The sequence below is a fragment of the Phaethon lepturus genome, unplaced genomic scaffold (genome assembly GCF_000687285.1).
Source record: "Phaethon lepturus isolate BGI_N335 unplaced genomic scaffold, ASM68728v1 scaffold11243, whole genome shotgun sequence".
NCBI lineage: Eukaryota > Metazoa > Chordata > Aves > Phaethontiformes > Phaethontidae > Phaethon > Phaethon lepturus.
In genome coordinates, this window is record NW_010526988.1 from 1 (window position 1) to 19,196 (window position 19,196).

At 40.5% G+C, this 19,196-nt stretch overlaps 1 protein-coding gene across 1 annotated transcript in view; it reads left to right on the top strand.

Annotated features, from left to right (window-relative positions):
* Positions 1-1,295: 1,295 nt before the first annotated feature.
* LOC104617825 (actin-binding LIM protein 2-like) overlaps positions 1,296-19,196 on the top strand; it is a gene marked incomplete at both ends in the record, with an annotated part of 48,908 nt that continues 31,007 nt past the window's right edge. The window contains 2 exons of the mRNA XM_010283246.1: positions 1,296-1,439; positions 16,288-16,471. Coding sequence (XP_010281548.1) covers positions 1,296-1,439; positions 16,288-16,471 — 328 coding nt within the window. The remainder of the gene's footprint in view (positions 1,440-16,287; positions 16,472-19,196) is intronic.

Sequence of the window (19,196 nt, forward strand, 5' to 3'; positions counted from 1 at the left end):
ATACATTATATAAGTATACATATTTTTATATTTATACATTATATATATATTTATATTTATACATTATAATGTATCCTTACTATTACTTGTAATAGTACTGCTATTACAAGTTTTTTCTTGGAATACTGATGAAAGAAAAGGGTTACACAGCAGTGGCATTATCCCTGGACTAAACCCTGAAGGGAAATACATCTGATTCCCATTTATACTTAGTATACTAACCTATGAGTGGTTGCTCCATCTTGACTGGTTGGTTGGTAAGTTTATTTTGAAGCTAAGATTTAAAACAATTCCATCACTTTTAAATAAGCAATCCAACCTTAGAATAAGTATGCCACATTAAGTAAGAAGAAAAGAATGTCATTAAGTATGTAATGTACTTAAAATGCTTGATATATTTTCCTGTTATTAGTTCTTCACACAGGAAAAAAAAACAAGTCTATTATACAGTTATAATACAGCCAGCCCCTTTATAATTAACTACCTTGATGTTTGCTCTCTAGGCTCCTAAGTATATTGTGATAAAAAATTGATGCAAGTACTGCAGCAGAATTGCAAGAATAAGGTCATCTCTCACACAGTCCACATAACACATTGAGATGCGAATTTATGTTGGTATTATCAACAGCCCAATAATGCAATTTCTAATTTACATCACAAGATGGCAGCAAATTTTTAATTCACTTAATATTTTACTAACCTTGATAAACCTAATATCTTGAAATCATGGTTTTCTTACAAGATGACAGCAACCTTTGTATAATGATCAGATGTATGAGGTGTTTACAGAGCTGTCAATGTTTCGGAAGTATGAAGTCAAAACATCTACAGAAGTCTATTTCTGTCTTAAAATCAATTAAAAAGCCAATTACCTGGAAATTTAAGAAGTAGCTCACAGTATAATAGGTACTAAATCCCATTAAAAGTATTTTCGATAAAAACAATAGCTTTTGTCTATAGTCTTTGATTTCTCAAAGAGAAAATGCTACAAAACATTTTTTCTAAATACCAGCAGAGGCTCTCAAGACTTGATCATGTGGATTCTTTCCTCTATAAGCGATTCTGATTTATGTTTGAAATGTTTGCAGGCATGAGCTTTGAAAGTTAGGAAATGAGAAGCTTGGCTCAGCGCGTTTAGCAGATCTTTTCTCCTGTGCTGGCCAATACCAGAAGTTAAAACTGTTTTATCTGCTTGACCTGTTTTGTCCTAGGTGTTAATTGTCATTATTTGTAGGTCTTACGGAAGGTGCACCTGATGGCCTTTAAAATGCTCTGCCTTTTGTTTTCCCTTGCAGTTTCACAACCACAGGCTGTACATAGCCAACTGGAGAAGCCATCAAGTACTGCAATTCTCTGCAATAACTGTGGAAACCCATGTAAAGGAGAAGTTTTGAGAGTTCAGAACAAATATTTCCATATTAAGTGCTTTGTTTGCAAAGGTAAGTGTTTGTGACAGCTGTTCCTACGAGTAGGTCATTAGTAGGTCAACACACATTGGGTGTATGTTTTCATGGTCCTGGAAATTTCACAAACATGCTTTACAATCCAATCCATGCCTGAAAGGATTTACTGTAAACTCTGTGACTGCTTACTGTGAGATTATAAACATCCTAAATCCTAAAAGTGGAGTATGTTTTGAATGGATATAAACCCATGGAGTTTACTATAGAGTTGGGACCTGAAGAAGAACAGGTTGGGAGAACTGGTAGTGGGAGGTTAAGGAGAGAATTAACATTTACAAAGAAATTCAGAGGGGATCCCTCTCCCAGCTTTCTAATGCACGCTATGGGGTGGGCCATGGCCACATCTGTTGAGGCTCTCTTGTGTTGGACTGTGATGTTTGGATCCCGGTGCCACCCTCTGTGCTTTTCCATTTTTTAAGGGAACTACTTGGCTTGCTCCAGGTTGGTGCCTGGTGATCTAATGTTGATGCATTGTGAATGGCAGAAGGATGATCAAGGAAACAGGGAATTAACTGATACAACACGCCTTCTGTAGACACTTGGTTGTTTGAAGGATTATCTGGAAGCTGCAAAGGTCTAATTTGTTTTGAATGTACAAATGAGTAAAAGTTAACTGATGTTTACTGGACAACCTGCTTACTTCATTATTAAGCAGTACTTCAAATGATATTTATTAATCCTTGTATCAGAGCCTAGAAGCATGAGCATGGCTCTGGTCCCTACTGTGTTAATGTGACTATTTCCATTTCTATTTAGAGGAAAATGTCAGAAAGAAAACTGTCATTATCTGTGAGCTACACTGGTATTTTTATAAATCCTATGGGATTTATAAAAGATAGCCATAGATGTAGTATTCAATACCTGAGTCAGTCTTTAACGAGCTAGACAGACAGGATTAAATATTCAGCTCAGTAATTGTGTTCTTCGCAAAATTACACAGCAAGAAAAATTAGCATAGCGCACTATCCTAAATAGCAAAAATATTTTTGTCACCTATTCAGAACCAGAATGGTATTTCAGTCAGAACACAGCCCATACATACATCTTTTAAACTCTGTTAAGGCCACCTGTTCTTGCAGCAAATTTTGTCATCAAATTAGTTTTTCAGACCTCACTCAGGAAGAGAGCAGCTAACTTGTTATTAAGAGTCTTGTCTCCTGCTTGTAGTCTCAGTGACATATTGGTGTGTGTTCCATATTTTCATCTGGATGAAATCCAAGCCACCTTTCATACGCATCTGCTATGAGAAAACATTGAAAAGTCCTACAGAAGGAACCAGACGCAATTATACATCCACGTTTTCATTTCATAGGACATCTCCTTTTAGAGGTTGCCAGGTCACCCACAAATGCAGCAAGCAGATTCTGAAACTACTCACTGGTCCCAAATTTAGGCAGTTCAGAGGCTTTTTTCCCACCCCATGCAGAAGATGATGATGAGTGTGCTGTAGAAGCTGTATTACCCCGACCGGTCTGTAAGAGACAAGGAGGAGTTTGTTCGCTTCAGCCAAATCTTGGATAGCACGAGAAAAAGAAATCAGTAGGTTAACAAGGCAGAAGCAGGGCAGCGTCTGCCAGCCACCCGTCAGACCCAGCTGGCACAGGAGGTAGTGTCAGAGACACATGGTTAAACTGCCTCTCGGTGTCAGGCCTCGTGGAGTACTTCTCCTCCTTCTTAGCAATGGTTTTGCTAAGTTTGCACACATAGTTGGTTTTTTCCCCTCTCGTTATTTAAATGCCATAATTCCTTTTATCACTTTTCAAGGGTTTGCACCAGTTTGCTGGCATCTTTCTGGTATCTGTTTTTGTTTTGTTCCTGGGTTTTATTTGTTACTTGAGAAGCGTAAGTTGCTTTTTAGTGTGGATTTACCACGTTGTTACATGAGGACACCTTAGGAACAGAACAGAGCGCTGGACATACATTTCACTAGAAAACATAAAGGGGGAAAAAAAATAGATTAGGCAAATGTGATTTGGGTTTTTAATCATGTGCTCAAATCAATGGATAAAAAAGTATAGTCACTGTGTTAGGATTCAGCAATAAAACGATGCTCAGTTCTCCTGGTCAGTGGACCACTTAGCTCCTTCCAGCCTTGGAGCAGAGGTTCATGCTGCAGCCCCTTTTCTGAACCCCTTTTCTTGTTACGCTGCTGTGCTGTCGCACGTGGGCAGGGTGACGATCCTGGGCATACGTTCACCTTACGGTTGACTCCTCCCTGCGGTGCATTTATTGGGGTGGTACCCAGCCACGCGGTTTGCCCCCTCTCACCTCGTTGGCCAAAGATAGCACCTTGAAAGAGGCGGCGTGTCCCGTGTCCAGCACAGCCGCAGGGCGGTCCCGGGACGGAGGATCCCGCACGTGGGCGGGCTGCGTTGCCCCGCTACGCTGCCGGCCTGCCTAGCCTCATCGCCTCCGCGTTAAAGCACCTCGTAGCCTTCATCAGAAAACCTTAGGTACTTCCAAAACTGCCGAAAATTACGTTCCTTCCCACGGTATTTACGGATGTAGGATGATGGAGACCACAAACGGACAGGGAGCCCATGAAGGAGAACGACAAACCACCACATCCTGAGAGAGGTATCTGAGGTCTGTTTGAATGACCTGATCAGTGACAGATGATATTACACTGGAAGAAGTCTTATTGACTTACAGCTACCTTATTGAGTATGTGTGAAATGTGGAACCATTTCTTTGATGGTGTTGGATAAACGATGAGGTTTCAGGGGGGCAGAGGCATTTAATTGTTTCTTTCTTTTTAAGGCAGAAAGGCAGTTTTGTATATTGCTGTACTGCCGCCTGATTACTCCGAGGGAGACTGTGAATTTCAGAATGGTAACAGCAAGTATGTAGGTGCCTTTTGTATTTAAATTAAATTATATAACCGAGGAAGTTTAGTATAAAGTCACTCAATCCCATTCAGTTCTTCTTACCGTCCCCAGATAATGATTCTAAAGAATCCTAAGAAAAGTTTTAAAAATCGAATAATTCTTCTTACTGTTGAAGATTGAGATACACATCCAGATTAAAAAGGCAATAGAAATACTGTGAACATCTGCTAGTTTTGCTCAGTATCAAAGTTTAATAGGACTTACAGAGGTAAATAGACATTATAAATAAGGTTTATACTCATATCTTTTCATATATATTGTTTCTTTTTTAAAGGGCACATCTAATCTGCTAGTAAAAGGCTGTAGGGAACATCTAGGCTCACTTTAAATTTTTACTCAGTCTTTACTTCAAAATATCTCCCATTTTAATCTGGTTTAACAAAAATGCAGTTATAATAGAAATAGATGCCTTTGAAATGTAAGGCAAACATTTTATTCATTAGCCTTCAAGGGCTTCGGTTCCTGTGTTTGCAAATTCTCTTATTATTTCTTACCACTGTAATGAAAGCATCAGGGAAAATGAGAAAAGGTGATAAAATATTGATGAGACAGACTATCAAATTAAAACAAATTGTGTTGTCTAGTTCATTCTGAGGGTGTCTGTCAGGTCAGGACTGCTTCTCATATGGGGTGTGGTATTAGGTAAATACTCACTTGGAGCTTGATTACAACATTGTGATTTAGTGAGCCAGTAGAGACACAGACTAATGGAGAATTGTAGATAGGAGAGATGTAGGTGCTGCTATTGTATTATCCTGGAGAGCCTCTTTCGTCTTTCATAAAGATAGAAATTACCTTGTTTCAGGAGCGTTTGTCATGTATTTCTTTTTCTGTGGTGTGATTGCTTCCTGGCATTTCCAAAGTAGCAGTAACCTCTGTCAAATACAGTAGTTAGGAAATATTGGAAACATGAATCAAAGCCCGGTGTTTCTAGGGGATAATTTGATTGCTATAGCTTGATATAAAATCAGAAAAGCACACTTTACAGTATTTTATATAGTCACTCCAGCAGACCAAATAATGGACAATCCATTGTATGTTTGCAAATGTATTTGCATGCAAGAATACTACAGCCTCCACCCTAGTTAAATGGGAAAAATCCACGCAATCCTGCAAAAAGCTGTTCTTTGTACAAGATTACTCATATGTGAGATGAACCATAACTCAGATCTCTGTCCTTTACTGCTTTGATCGTGATGAAATGAAGTAATCTTGCAATCCAAGCCACAGATGTAGAAACATAGCAGCTTCGCTATGTAAGTGCGAAGTCTTGTTTTACCCCTAATCAAAATTCCCTGGATCGCTGTCTTGCTGTGGATGCAGCACGTGCAGTCTTCCGTGCTGGCACAGCTAGCAGTTTTGAGTGCACTTTTTTCCCTATGAATTTTCATCTATTTAATTAACCTGTTAGAACGTATCACATCTGCAGCTGGAGTTGGGTATGTGTTTCTGTGGGTCAGCGTTTCGGATTTTTGTGGCACTACAGTTTCCTGGGAATTGTGAAGATGCCCTGGGCTGGTTATATCACTTTTCTACCATTTTTTCAATAGAACATGCAACACAACCCAGAGTTGTATCATTGATTGTGAAGCCACATTCACGGGAAGGGCTAACACAGAATATTCGTCAAAAAGGTTAAAAACATCAAGTAACTTGGTAATAGGAGTGATTTACTTGTTAGATCAAATGCATCTGCTGGGATATAAATATTCTAAAAGCTATGCTGTGTAATCTGAGGGACTCGCGTTTGAACACAGCTATGGGGTTTCGTGTTTCGGAATGGGAGTCATTTACGGGAAGCTCACCAGTAAGATTTCTGAGTCCCAGCGTTTGGCAGGCAGCAGCGACCGATGGTGTGTGTGGTATCTTAGGCACTGGGGGTGCAGCCTGGGGGCTCTTGTTCATCAAGCGCTCCCAGCAACCTGCCCATCGCTTCCCAAGTACTTTAGGAGTTTGCGGTTCCAGGTCACTTTAACTCAGTATAATAGGAAAAACTATGCTTTCAAGGGAATACTCTCAGAGTCTGGCTTGGACAGTATGGTGGGTTTGGGGCTGACTTACCAACTTATCACGTTAGCTTAATATTTTATTTCATTGAAATAATGATGATAGTAATGACAATTATAATGGCTTTTGCCTGTGCAAAAGGGATTTAATGCAGTGGCCCATGGTTCTATGTTGTGGTTTTGAGATTTTTAAACTTAAACTTTAAAAATCATTAATCACTAACTTTCTAAAAGCAACTCAAAAATTAAAGCATGAAAAAAAAATCTTTCGTGAACTCTCACAATTATGAAGTAAGTGTTAATTTTTCTGTGGTTTTGATCACATCCTTGTTAGTTGCAAACTTTCTCCCAACCCCTCATGTCTTGGTTGTATACCAATCGCATCAGCACTTCAGCGAAAGTGTTATTTCATGGTATGTATTTCATCCAGAGTCTGATGAATTTTTTTAAGAGTAACTTTCATGAATTTACATAATATTAGTAAAGTGTGGGAAAGGGACAGGGGAGGAATCACAGTTAAGAGTATTGGTGGTGGAATGTCTTCCTAACACTTCAATAAACGTTACTTATCTATCTATCTATCTATCTATCTATCTATCTATCTATCTACCCATCCATCCGCCACAGAAAGCCAAGCTTCTGTTATTTCTGGTTTCCAACTTGATTTATCTCATTGAAAGAGACAAAGTTTCTGGAGTTTTAGGGTTTTAGGGCATAGTAAAGCCGTGCATACTTACTTTATACCCAGGATATTACATAATACCCCTGCTTTACTTTCCTACTAACAGACAAATACAGTTTTCTTTAGTGTTTTCATTGCCTTGCTTTTCTCCTTATTGATATTCTTCTAGTCCAAAGACTAACAAGTTACACTAGAAAATTAAGTGCTCATTAAAAACATGGATAGGATTTTCAAAGAAGTAATTGCTGAAATTTCTGAGGGACGATCCAAACTACAGATACAGCCATGTGCAGAAGATGTTTGCATTGCAGAGGGCTGGTTCTTCACGAGCAAGAGCTACCGGGGAGAAGTGCTTAACTGTGCTGGGAATGCTGAGGTAGATCTAGATGAAGACACCAAATGAATGGAGAGTAGTAAAACTCACCCTGGTTGAAATCAAAATAGAACTGGGACAAAACTAAATGCATTCTAAAATTATGCCTGATGTTTCTTAGATAAAGTTTTGTGATGGAAACATAAGTTTTGCAGGCAGTAAAGTTATTATTCAGATAAGGCAGTTTTGACCATACATAATATCAGCCCACATTAGATAGCATCACCCCTGTGAAAGCCTGTAATTCTTTCGAATTGCTCAAGTTCTCTTCTTAGGGTAAAGTGTTACTGCACGCAAAAAATGTCAGTGCAAGAATGCCTTTAAGCAGGAGGGCTTTCTGTTTGTGTCCTGCTCTTTCATGTGGGGATACAGCAGGCATACAGCCAGCACGCCAGAGTAGTTACTGGGCGTTTCGGTGCACCGAGGTGATGTGTAGCCCGCACAGAGACCCAGAGAGAGTTGTTGCATAAAATTCATCACTGCCACAGTGGTGTTATTCCACCTCCCGCTTTCTGCGACTCATTAACACAAGACCATCTGCCATGTCTCTGCATAGTCAGAGCGAGCACTTAATTTGCAAACCTGTAACTGGCACACAAAGCGTCATTATGAAAAATCAGAAAATATTTAATGTTGTTGCTTTATATGTTTTTCAAAAGAAAAAAAACCCAAACTTTTAATTAGTCTGGCAAATGACAGCAGTATTTTCTCATAAACACTTGAGATGCTATTAGGCTGTCTTGCTGCTGCCTCACCTATAGACAGAAGTTTCAGGTGTGAATTGTCCAAGAGGGTGAGCGAGATCATATTCCCATGCACACTTTGCATGGTCAGCAAACTTCCAGCTGGGGAAGGTTTCTGCAAAACCTTTGTGAAAAGCTTACCTGGACTCATCTGCACCAGAGCACGCAACAGAAGGAGTATCACGGTGACGGTTATCGTCTGGAAATGGGCTTAGGCTGCTTCAAATTAATTGCAGGTCACAGAATCACAGAATCATTCAGGTTGGAAAAGACCTTTAAGATCATCAAGTCCAACCATCAACCCAACACCACCATGCCCACTAAACCATGTCCTGAAGGGCCACATCCACACATTTTTTTAACACCTCCAGTGATGATGACTCCACCACCTCCCTGGGCAGCCTGGTACAATGTTTGGCCACTTTCTCAGTAAGAAATTTTCCCTAATATCTAGCCTAAATTTTGAGGTCAGTTTGAAGTGAAGTCAAAGCTCTAGCAGTGGAAGTTTGCCAGGTGGTTGTTACTGCTTCTCACAGGCATAGTGACCAGGCCATCTAGAACATATATGTTCTAGGTACAATCATGGGCTTTTGGAGAATGGGCTCCCAGGCTGCATCAATGGTGTATGAAGACATGTAGTTTAGCTGCCAAAAGAGAGTTATGTCAACACCATACTACGTGTCATTCTTGGGATCTTAGTCAGCCACCAGCGTCCATCTCTGAGATGGAGGAAAATACTAGAAATGAACATAAAACCACAGTGCTGAGGAAGAAAATTTTTATTTAGCTCTGAGCAAGTACAGATCTTTTTCTTGTTTTCCCTGTAACAACGTTATGAATGGGTCTTTGTTCCTTTTTTTATTTTCAGGGTCTCTGCCTCTCTCTCCTGTCTTGGATTCACGCCTGGTTGCTTACATCAGGCAACAAATGGGAGAAAAAAAAATAAGACTTCATACATGCAGTTGCAGGTTGATAAGCAAAATGCTTGATTGTTTGGCAGGCTGAAAGCAAAACGGCACTGTCTGTTTGACAAGACCAGTGCATTTTACTGTTCCAGCCTGCTGTAGTGTACAGCAGCACTTTCAGTGCTGTGGGCCTTCCAGTACACAGCTGATTTTCAGGCCCAGCACACAGCCAAAAAATTAATCTACTTTCACTAGGTTCATTTGCTAGCAAGGAAAATAGAGAGGCATTTTATATTAGTGCAGTGCAAATGGGATACTGATGACATACAATAGTAGGCTAGCATCATGCTTAAAGTGCATTAATTAATTGCTATTGCTGCTATTTATTTTTATAGGCTGTAGGCAATAAAGAATTATGGAGTTAGATTGACTGTGAAATCACACAGCATAAATGACAGTGCTCCAGGTGCTGTTACAGACACCAGTTTGGGGAAAAAAGTAACCGGTTTCTAAGCAGGTAGAGGAATCCCTCAGATGTATATGAGGTATTTTGGTGTCAGGTAACTGCAAACCTTCTTAATGAGTGGAATTACTGGGTTGTCAGAGAAGCCATCCCGAGGTACCCACCTCCGAAATGGTGTGGATATTTTCCATCTCAAGTCCCACAGCGTGTCCAGGTACTGGCTTGCTGCCAAATACCGTTAGAGGTGACAAACACTTATTTATTCACTCCTTAAAAATTACTTCTACAGCTCATAACTGTTCAGGATAGGGCATTGCCTTGGTGTGCAGGCTAATACCAAGACAAGCAGCTGAGTTACTCAGTATTAGTCTCTCCATCACCATAAGCGCTATGTTTCCAGTGCTTTTCTTGTTTCATTAAGATGAATGTCAGTAATGGTTGGAAACTGTTTCTAGGTTTTAAATAACCCTACCTCCAGATACTCGTTTTGGATGACAAGTATTGGGTAGGAGTGGATCTGTGACATAATGCTGATTTCCTATCCTAGGAGGGTAAGATGTGGTAGTTACCTTCAAATGTGCCCCTAGACTTCCTCCAGCTTTCCTTTCCCTGATTTCTTGGCTCTGCAGGTGTGCAGGATCATCTCAGCTGGGCAGGGTCTCTCGGTATACATAAGGAGCAGGCAGGGGGAGATGGCATGTCACCTGAGGGATGGCTAGTTGGTCTACCTTCAGAACTTACTCTTCTCAACTTTAAATTGGGACCATTTTAATATCCAAGCCAGTATATAACTGGAATCCCTGTGTTCTCTTCTGGTCAGCTGTGTGTTGAGTTAAAATGTATCAGATGGTTCAAAGAAGTGTGGGAACACATGAGGGTGTTGGGTTGTGACTGGTGGTGCAATGATGAGCAGGGGAGGAGTATTTGGCTTGTGGAAAACCTGTGACTTCCCCCAGCCTGCAGAGTCACAGAATCACATAATAATTAAGGTTGGAAAAGACCTTTAAGATCATGAAGCCCCCAACCATCAACCCAACACCACCATGCCCACTAAACCATGTCCGGAAGTGCCACATCCACACGTTTTTTGAACACTTCCAGTGATGGTGACTCCACCACCTCCCTGGGCAGCCTGTTCCAATGCCTGACCACCCTCTCGGTGAAGAAATTTTTCCTAATATCCAATCTAAACCTCCCCTGGCGCAACTTGAGGCCATTTCTTCTCGTTCTATCGCTGGTTACTTGGGAGAAGAGACCAACACCCACCTCACCACAACCCCCTTTCAGGTAGTTGTAGAGAGCGATGAGGTCTCCTCTCAGCCTCCTCTTAGTCAGTGGGTAAGAGGGAGGTTATAACATGGAGGGTCCCTCTTGTGCCCCACATTCACTCATGAGCGAGATTTTCTTCATTCATGAATAAGTATGAGGACTTTGCAGAGGGTAGCACCTCTGTGAATTGTTATGTACGTCGTCTCTGCTATGGGTATATGCCAAAACAGGATGGAAAGAAAGGGCCAAAAGCCCACTCTGCTGAGTTTTCTGTGCCAAAAAATGCATTAATGGACTCTTTCTTAGGAGTTTTGCTTGTAGCTAATCAGTTTGGAAGGAACTCTACAAGATACTAATGGCCATTGATGTGAATTGAGATTAAGGGGCCAAATGTGGCATCAAGGTCTAATACAAATGATTTGCAAAACCTCTTGGATGCTAAAACACTAAAAACCTGTATCACTGATACAAATGAAAACTTGTGTGATGGCTAAGCCTGTCTGAAATTTTTTCATCCCAGCATTTTTCTCAGAAGAAATATTTTACAATGTATCTAACATTTTTGCATGAAAAGCCTGTTTTCATTTAAAAGCTGTAATGAAAAAAATATTGTTCTTTACTATGGCACATGTAAGATGGCTTCAGCTAAAATCTTCACAAGTTATGTTTTTAGTGACATAAAAGCAGCTGGCTTTATAAAAGAAATATTCAAGAAAATTACAATCCTCTGCCATAAAAATGTTCTTTCACTAGACTGAATCAGTAGTCGTACTGAGGTACATCAGGAGGTTTAATAGCCTTGCTGAGCGGAAGAGGTTATCAAATCTCCGAGGAAGAATAAGCATGTCAGCCACTGTTCTCAGTTCAATTTGTAATGGATCTAATTGGTTCCGAATAAATTTATACTGTAACCTATTTACATGTCAGTTGATTTCTACTGTTGTATTACACAGAAAGTAGTACTCTCAGTGAAAAAGAAAGAGCTTCTTTCTGTACTTGCTATGCATTTTCTGCTGGAACTGTAAAACTCAACGACAGTTGAGTAAAACTGCTAGGTAGTAGTTATATTGTAATGTTCACTAAGTTATGATTTTATGGAGTATGACATGCATCTGCCTAATTTAGCAGAGGAATTAAATGGAAGAGCTGTATTTTTGAATGTTGATATATTTTATGGATGGTATAAACCTTAGGATTTAAGGTACTCAAACCCTAAGAAATTTTTTTAAACCTCAATTTTTTTTTCTAATTTGATACAAGCTTGTTTCAGATTTGATACTTTTTATGGTTCTGTGATCTCTCTCTCATTATCCTTTAAAAGATAGTCTCTTAAGCTAATATTTTAACCATTTCTCATAATCCCTTTTTAATATTGCTCAGACTTCATTCCAAAGCTATAGAGGTCTGAGGCCTTTTTTTCCATCTTTTTTCCTTCTTACCGGGATGCTGTTCCACAACCTCTTTCTTGTGATGGTTAGAAACACTTGTATTAATTTGTAGCCTCCACTTATTCATGGCCAGGGTTTCCTCACTTGTTCTTCTGACAACGTTGTTATTGGGTTTAACGCCAGATGTATGTTGAAATATTAATTGTTTCCTAAGGTTTTCTGTTGTTGTTGTTGTTTTTGTTAGGCTAAATGAGCCAAGTTCTGCTTATCTCTTAAAATAGGCTTTCATTCTTTAGCTCATCCTAATAGTCTTGCTTTGCCATGAATCAATCTTTTGTGAAAATAACAACATGAGCAAGATACACCCTGTGTTCTCACAAGCTATACTGTCTTTAGCACTAGCTAGGTCCAGTGCATCCTTACTTATTACTTCAAAACATTAATGATTTGTAATTGGCCTGTGATTGCCAATATTTGCAAGTCTTTCTTTCCTTCTGCCACTCAGAAGGGAATCTTTTTGTTGCTCATGTTTGAATGGAACATGTTTCTCTTTGTGCATTTGAAGTAAATCCCTTCTCCACGTCTCAAGGCATTCAGCACCCCTTATATCCATATCCCTCTCTGCACCGACAGTCCCGATGGGCTTTGGGGCATTAGCACACTTCATTGCCATGGGTCTGCTTTGTTGTAGCAAGAACATTTTTCCTGTTGGTGTTTCTCATAGTCATTAATCAGCTGGACTAATAGCCTTCCTTGGGGCTGTGCTTCCCCCTTCTTCATAAGCCACTGTTATGCCCACCTCGGCCAATTACCTAATTACAATCTTATCCCGTTAATTTCTTCTATCCTATCTATTGCTCTAGAGCTACAGGTAGGTGAGATTTACAGCACTTTGTTTATCTAAAAAGTCATGTATGTTGAAATAGCTCTTTGCAGGAATGAAATCATTGACTCCGTATTGTGGAGCAAGTATGTTGGTAAGTTGTTTTTCCTTCTCACGGTCCACTTAATTTCTTGCATTTCTTGTGTGAATATCACCATAGTGTGGTATGTAGCAAAAGCCACTAGGAGAACTACTTTGGCATGCAGTTCACTTGCGGTGTACTTGTTATGACTGTCAGGCTGTTAATATTACTTGGAAGTGCAGTAACAGGTACTAGAACAACTTAGGTAGAAAACAATTTTTAATCTTCATTCTGCTGTTCAAATGAAGATGGAGCAATTTGTGTTGGAAAGGACCTTCAAGATCATCAAGTCCAACCATTAACCCAACACCACCATGCCCCCTAAACCATGTCCTGAAGCGCCACATCCACACATTTTTTGAACACTTCCAGTGATGGTGACTCCACCACCTCCCTGGGCAGCCTGTTTCCAACCTCAGTGAGTCTGTGATTCTGTGATCCTCCTTACTGAATTCAGCCGCTCTTCACATACAGGAAGACTGAAGTGATGGCAAAAGCAGAAAGGGGCCTGATTAGAGGATGTCAAGCTCAGCTTTAATTTTGGTTTAATCTTGGTTTTCTGTCTGTCTTTGGGTGAACAGTTTCACTGAAGGGTTTCCTGAGAAGCCAGCATTAGGTGCATTCGTGCAAACTGCTTTGGAGTAATACACGAGCCATAGTAATTTTAACCTCGGTGACAGCAGAGAGAAAGGCAAATACGTTCAGGGTGCGGCAGGTTCTCATCAAGTGCCATCTCCCCCAAAGCTCAGCACCGGGGCCCTGCCAGCAGCAGCGAGACAAGGCCTGCATGGCCTCCCTTAAGGACCCCCATCAGCAGTGAAAACATACGGATGTGCTTGTGCTTATTGCTCGTTTCAGCGGGTGGGGAGTGTCAAAAGTGCACGAGAGAGCGGTGGCTGATGATTTACGGGTGTACTATCAACTCCTCCTCTTGCCCTTGTCATGGAAGCCCAGCTCCAAGTCCCTCTTGGGTGGCAGAGACCGAAACACATAGGTCGGTGCTTGCCCCATAGCTCAAAGCGGTTCTTGCTGGCTTTCATCAGGTGTGCTGTAGTAAGATGTGCCACTAGGGGCATAAAGAAATACTCTATAGGGACATAAACCCTCCCTGCTCACTTAAGAAACCTAATTTTATGTCCTTTAACATTTTTCCTTATGATCCACTCTGCAAGTGTGCCACTGTATGGCACAATTTAGAACTATTCTAGTGCTTTGTTAGTGTCAGCTCAGTGTGCTACTCAGCCTCATCTTAAATCCATTACTGATTTGTGTTTTTGTCACACCAGTACCTATCTAGGTGAAATATATAGACTAAAAGAAACCCATAATATTTAGCAAACCGTGCCATATTTTTGAAGAGTCTTTTCAAAAAGCATGTCCTTACTAAAAATTAGAGCAAGGGTGAGGAAAAAAAAATGTTAAAGTGATTGTGTTAAGCCTGTGAGATAAAACATATGAACAGTGTGTTGCAAGATAAATCATCTAACCCATAGTTGTCCATGGCAAATGTGATATAATTAGAACTGCTTTGATTTACAAGAAAGGTTAATTAACCCATGGTTCTTCAGTTCCTGGTCATATGCTAATACAGTTCCAGCATGATTGCTGTTTTCTGTCACTTAGTGGTTGGGACTATCTCCAGGGAGAGAGAAGATCAGGATTTAAATGCCCACTCAGGGTTTAAAGAGGACCTTGAGCCCAGGCCTCTTGTGCTGCAGTCTCTAGCTACTAAAGAAAGATGATAAAAAACGGGCAGGTGATCGGATGTGTTTTTGAATGAACGTGACAGGATCCTATGCTTTCTTGGGGTTTCTGTGCTGTGGGTAGGTGTTATTTTGCGTCTTGAGCAGGCCTACTGGAGACTCGTTTCTTATAGTTGAGATGCAACATGACTGGTTCTGGCATTGCAGACAGGCTTCGGTGTCAATTCGGAGGCTTTACCTTTAAAAACCAAAGTGCCTGTGGACTCTCGGGTACCTAAGCAGAAGCCTCAGTTTTGAACTTTAGACATTTAAGTACCTCTGCTGTTTTGGGACCAAGGAACTAGCAGCCCTGCAGTGTTTTGTACATGCAGCCCAAACCCGATAAGCAACATTCCCACCCTTCTGTGTGCTGCCCGCGAGTAGTGACGCTGCCACAGTCGTCTCCTCCGCCTCGTTCACCGTAAGCACCTCCCCAGGAGCAGAAGTACGTAGTAAGAAGTGTGATGCTGTGACTTAGAATAAAGTAGTAGTCAGCAAAGCAGCAGAATCACCTTTTTGAGTTTCAGTTGTCTTTATAAATCAATTCGGTCTGTTTTCAAATATCCTGATAAATATGGATGAGGATCGTCTGCGTCTGACTGTTTCTGTATGACTTCAGCCAGTCTGTTGTCTCTCTCCTTTCCCATCTCACGTGTTCTCAAAATGCCAGCCTAGCTCCATCCCTGGTGCAATGGAGGAAGCCCTTGAAAAGTCTCACAAGCCTTTGGTTAATCAACTTTAACCCTGTCCTTCAGATTTAGCTTAAAAAATATAAACTGACAGAATTAAAACCTCTACTTTTGCAAGAAGCAGGTGGACCTGGAGATCCCTCCAGGTCGTACTTGGTGTGTGGTGTTTATCAGGTAAACGTAAGGTCTGATTTAAAAAAAGTTCTTGTAAACTGTTGGGGAGGTCCCCAGCAGTTGCCATGCTCATCAGCCCCCGGTTCATAGGGCGCAGTATTTCAACCACTTTTGTATTCAGGAGGAATATCAGGCAATTTTAGAGTAACGTGACAGAGGTTTCTTTGTAACATTGGTGCTTTAGATTTTGAAAGCGTATATCCTTTATGCATTTCCTTTAACTTGTTAAATATAGTGACAGGTATTGTATATGCTAGCCTTGAACTCAACTCCTAAAGACTTAACTCTGCGCTTAGGTTAATATTTTTGCATGGAATAAATTCAAACTATTACTGTACAAAATACATTGCTGATGTAATTTACTATAAAAGTAGTGTTTTTAAGATGCACAACTGTTCTTTGATCATAAGCCCATATATTGAAGTGCTTAAATACTCCACTAGGAGCCATACTGATCATAGCTGAAAAATCAGCATCGTCTTAGAGAGCAAGTTTTCCTTTTCCAGCCTTCTGAGTCTGCCTTTTTTCTTCCTGCAGTTTGTGGATGTGACCTGGCTCAAGGAGGATTTTTTGTGAGACAGGGAGACTACATCTGTACTTTGGACTACCAGAGACTCTATGGCACACGGTGCTTCAGTTGTGATGAATTCATTGAGGGAGAAGTGGTCTCAGCACTGGGCAAAACCTATCACCCAGACTGTTTTGTGTGTGCTGTCTGCAGGTATGTTTTCTACATGAAGTTGTATTTCATTTAAAAACTGTATTTTGAAAGATGAATGCCAAGTATTCAAACTCACAGCATATAAATGGAAAACCAAAAAGTTCTGTTTTCTATTATCCACTCCTTAAAAAGTATCAGGGTTTTGGTTTTTTTTTTTTCCAAAGGCTTTTTCTGTTTTATGGTTAAGTGTGAGGTTTTCAAAGTACTTGAGAAACTGCCACCACCTTTACCATCAGACCTTTTGCCCTGGATATTGCTTATTTCTCTGGTGTCTGCTGTTTTGTCTTTTCTTGACTTAAGTTACACAGGATTCAAATGCCAGTGGTTGAGTCTTCAGCAAGACAAGTGGATACCAATAGATTTAACCTGAAGTTTCACAGTGCTGCTTCCCAGAAACTCTGATAGTCTTTAAAACAGGACAGAACAAACTGAACTCTCAAACACTTACATACATGTTGGATTTCACCAAGGCTCTCCAGCAGCTGTGGCGGTGACAAGTGATGCAATGCACAAGATTTCCCCCTGCTACAGCCCAATGTAGTTCAGTGGGATCGTTTCCCACGTGGGTATGTGCGACGTTGCGACCCAGTGTTGGTGGGGATGTTTGCAGGTTCTGTAGTACAAGTGAGTGATGTCCGTTTGACCTGCATAGAATCATAGAATCTTTGGGTTGGAAGGCACCTTTAAAGGTCATCTAGTCCAACCACTCTGTAATCAGCAGGGACATCTTCAACTAGAGCAGATTCATCTTCAGCTAGAGCAGGTTGCTCAGAGCCCCGTCCAACCTGACCTGGAATATTGCCAGGGATGGGGCATCTACCACCTCTCTGGGCAACCTGTGCCAGTGTTTCACCACCCTCATTGGGAAAAATTTCTTCCTTAGATCTAGTCTGAATATACCCTGTTTCAGTTTACAACCATTACCCCTTGTCCTATCACAACAGGCCCTGATAAAAAGTCTGTCCCCATCTTTCTTATAAGCTCCCTTTAAGTACTGGAAGGCTGCAAGAAGGTCTCCCTGGAGCCTTCTCTTCTCCAGGTTGAACAACCCCAATTCCCTTAATCCTTAATTCTATTCTCTTCTGTGGAAATAACAAAAACAAATCTGTTGAAGACATTGGGAGGAAACTCTTAAGTCCACCAAGCCTTCAGGAAATGCACTGTTATAGCAGTTTGAAGCAAATGGAAATGCTGGAATAATTTTTCTGGCTAAATTTGAAACTTTAGCAGTACAAGAAAAGTAGCCCCATGTTCAAAGGGAAAGCACAACAGGGCACTGATGCACCACATTGTAGATGCTGTACGTGCTGGTGCCACATTCAGGTGACTGTGCAGTCCAAAACCAGCGTGTCCGTGTCGCTGTGGCCATCTGCCTGCTGAATCTGCCAAGCTCAGAGCATCCTCCTGTGCCAATGCAGAAGCAGGACTTCAACTTATATAGAATATAAGTATATATATATATGCATATATATATACATATATATGTGTGTGTGTATATATATATGTGTATATATATGTATATAATACACAGAATAACCGTGGTTCATGGCAGGATGTCAATTTTATATATCATTTGCAGGAATGATTATATAGCCATGTTAAGGGGAAGACTCTGAGACTGACAAGCCTTTGTGATATTAAATTCTGTCCAAGTTTTGCTATGTTTAATAGATTTTTTCCTTTTGCATACTTTAAACAAACATGAAGACTAAAGACAGCAAAAAAAACTAAAATCTTTTTTTTTAATAGGATGAAAAATTATTCAGTTGGCTAATTGTGGATCTCATGAGTTTACTGCTGGCCATATATGCTCTTGGCCTGCAGCCTGTCAGTATTACAGCTCTCCTGCAGGTGACCACAGCTGATTCGTGGTACCTTTCTTCTTAGCACTAGTACCTTCTGCAAAGTGAGGTACTGTTTCATTTAAGACAAAAAGAAAAACTGGTTGATTCCATTTGCCTACTAAATGTGCTTGTATCCTCAGTCACACCATTAGGGTTTAGCATGGAGGCATTAATTATTTACCTGTGTGTTACTGTGCTTAGCAGCTTGGTACCTAACTCAGGTTTCAGTCAGGCTGCTGGATATACTAACCTCTTGCTGTATTTAGTCGGTCCTTCGGCTGATAGTTTGGAGCCTGGTGGTACAATTTTTCTTGTTTCCCTGGAAATTCAGAACAATTTTCCATATGACTAAAGTACTTATTCTTAGGTACCCAACAATTCAGGTGACCTGAATTGCAATACAGTGACAATACTCACTAGGACACGCTACAAATATCACATGTATTGAAGACATGCTAAAGCTTTTAAAAACGAAGTTCCTGATACAATCGTGTTTCATATAAAAAAAATAAAAATCAGAGTTGTACCCTAACCTTCTGTATAACTAAATAGTTAGATTAAAAGCTGTTTCACTGATGAAATTTCTAATTGTTGCTCTCTAAAACTTCAGTAGAAAGACCCAGATTTGATTCCCTTGCTTTCTTTTGAAGGACACACAAATTCATGTTGTCTCCATCAGAGCCAACTAATGCCCTGCTGACTAGCAGGACTGTTAGTGTCTCCCGGGGGGCTGTAACACTGACTTGTGGTGCAGGACCATAGAAGAATTCTGTCGTCTGCTTATAGTAAAAACACTGCACCAGGTCCTCAACTGCTTTAAATCAGCATTGCTTCAATTACCCCAGTCTTTGCAAGCCAGACAGAATTTATGTTTTTATGGG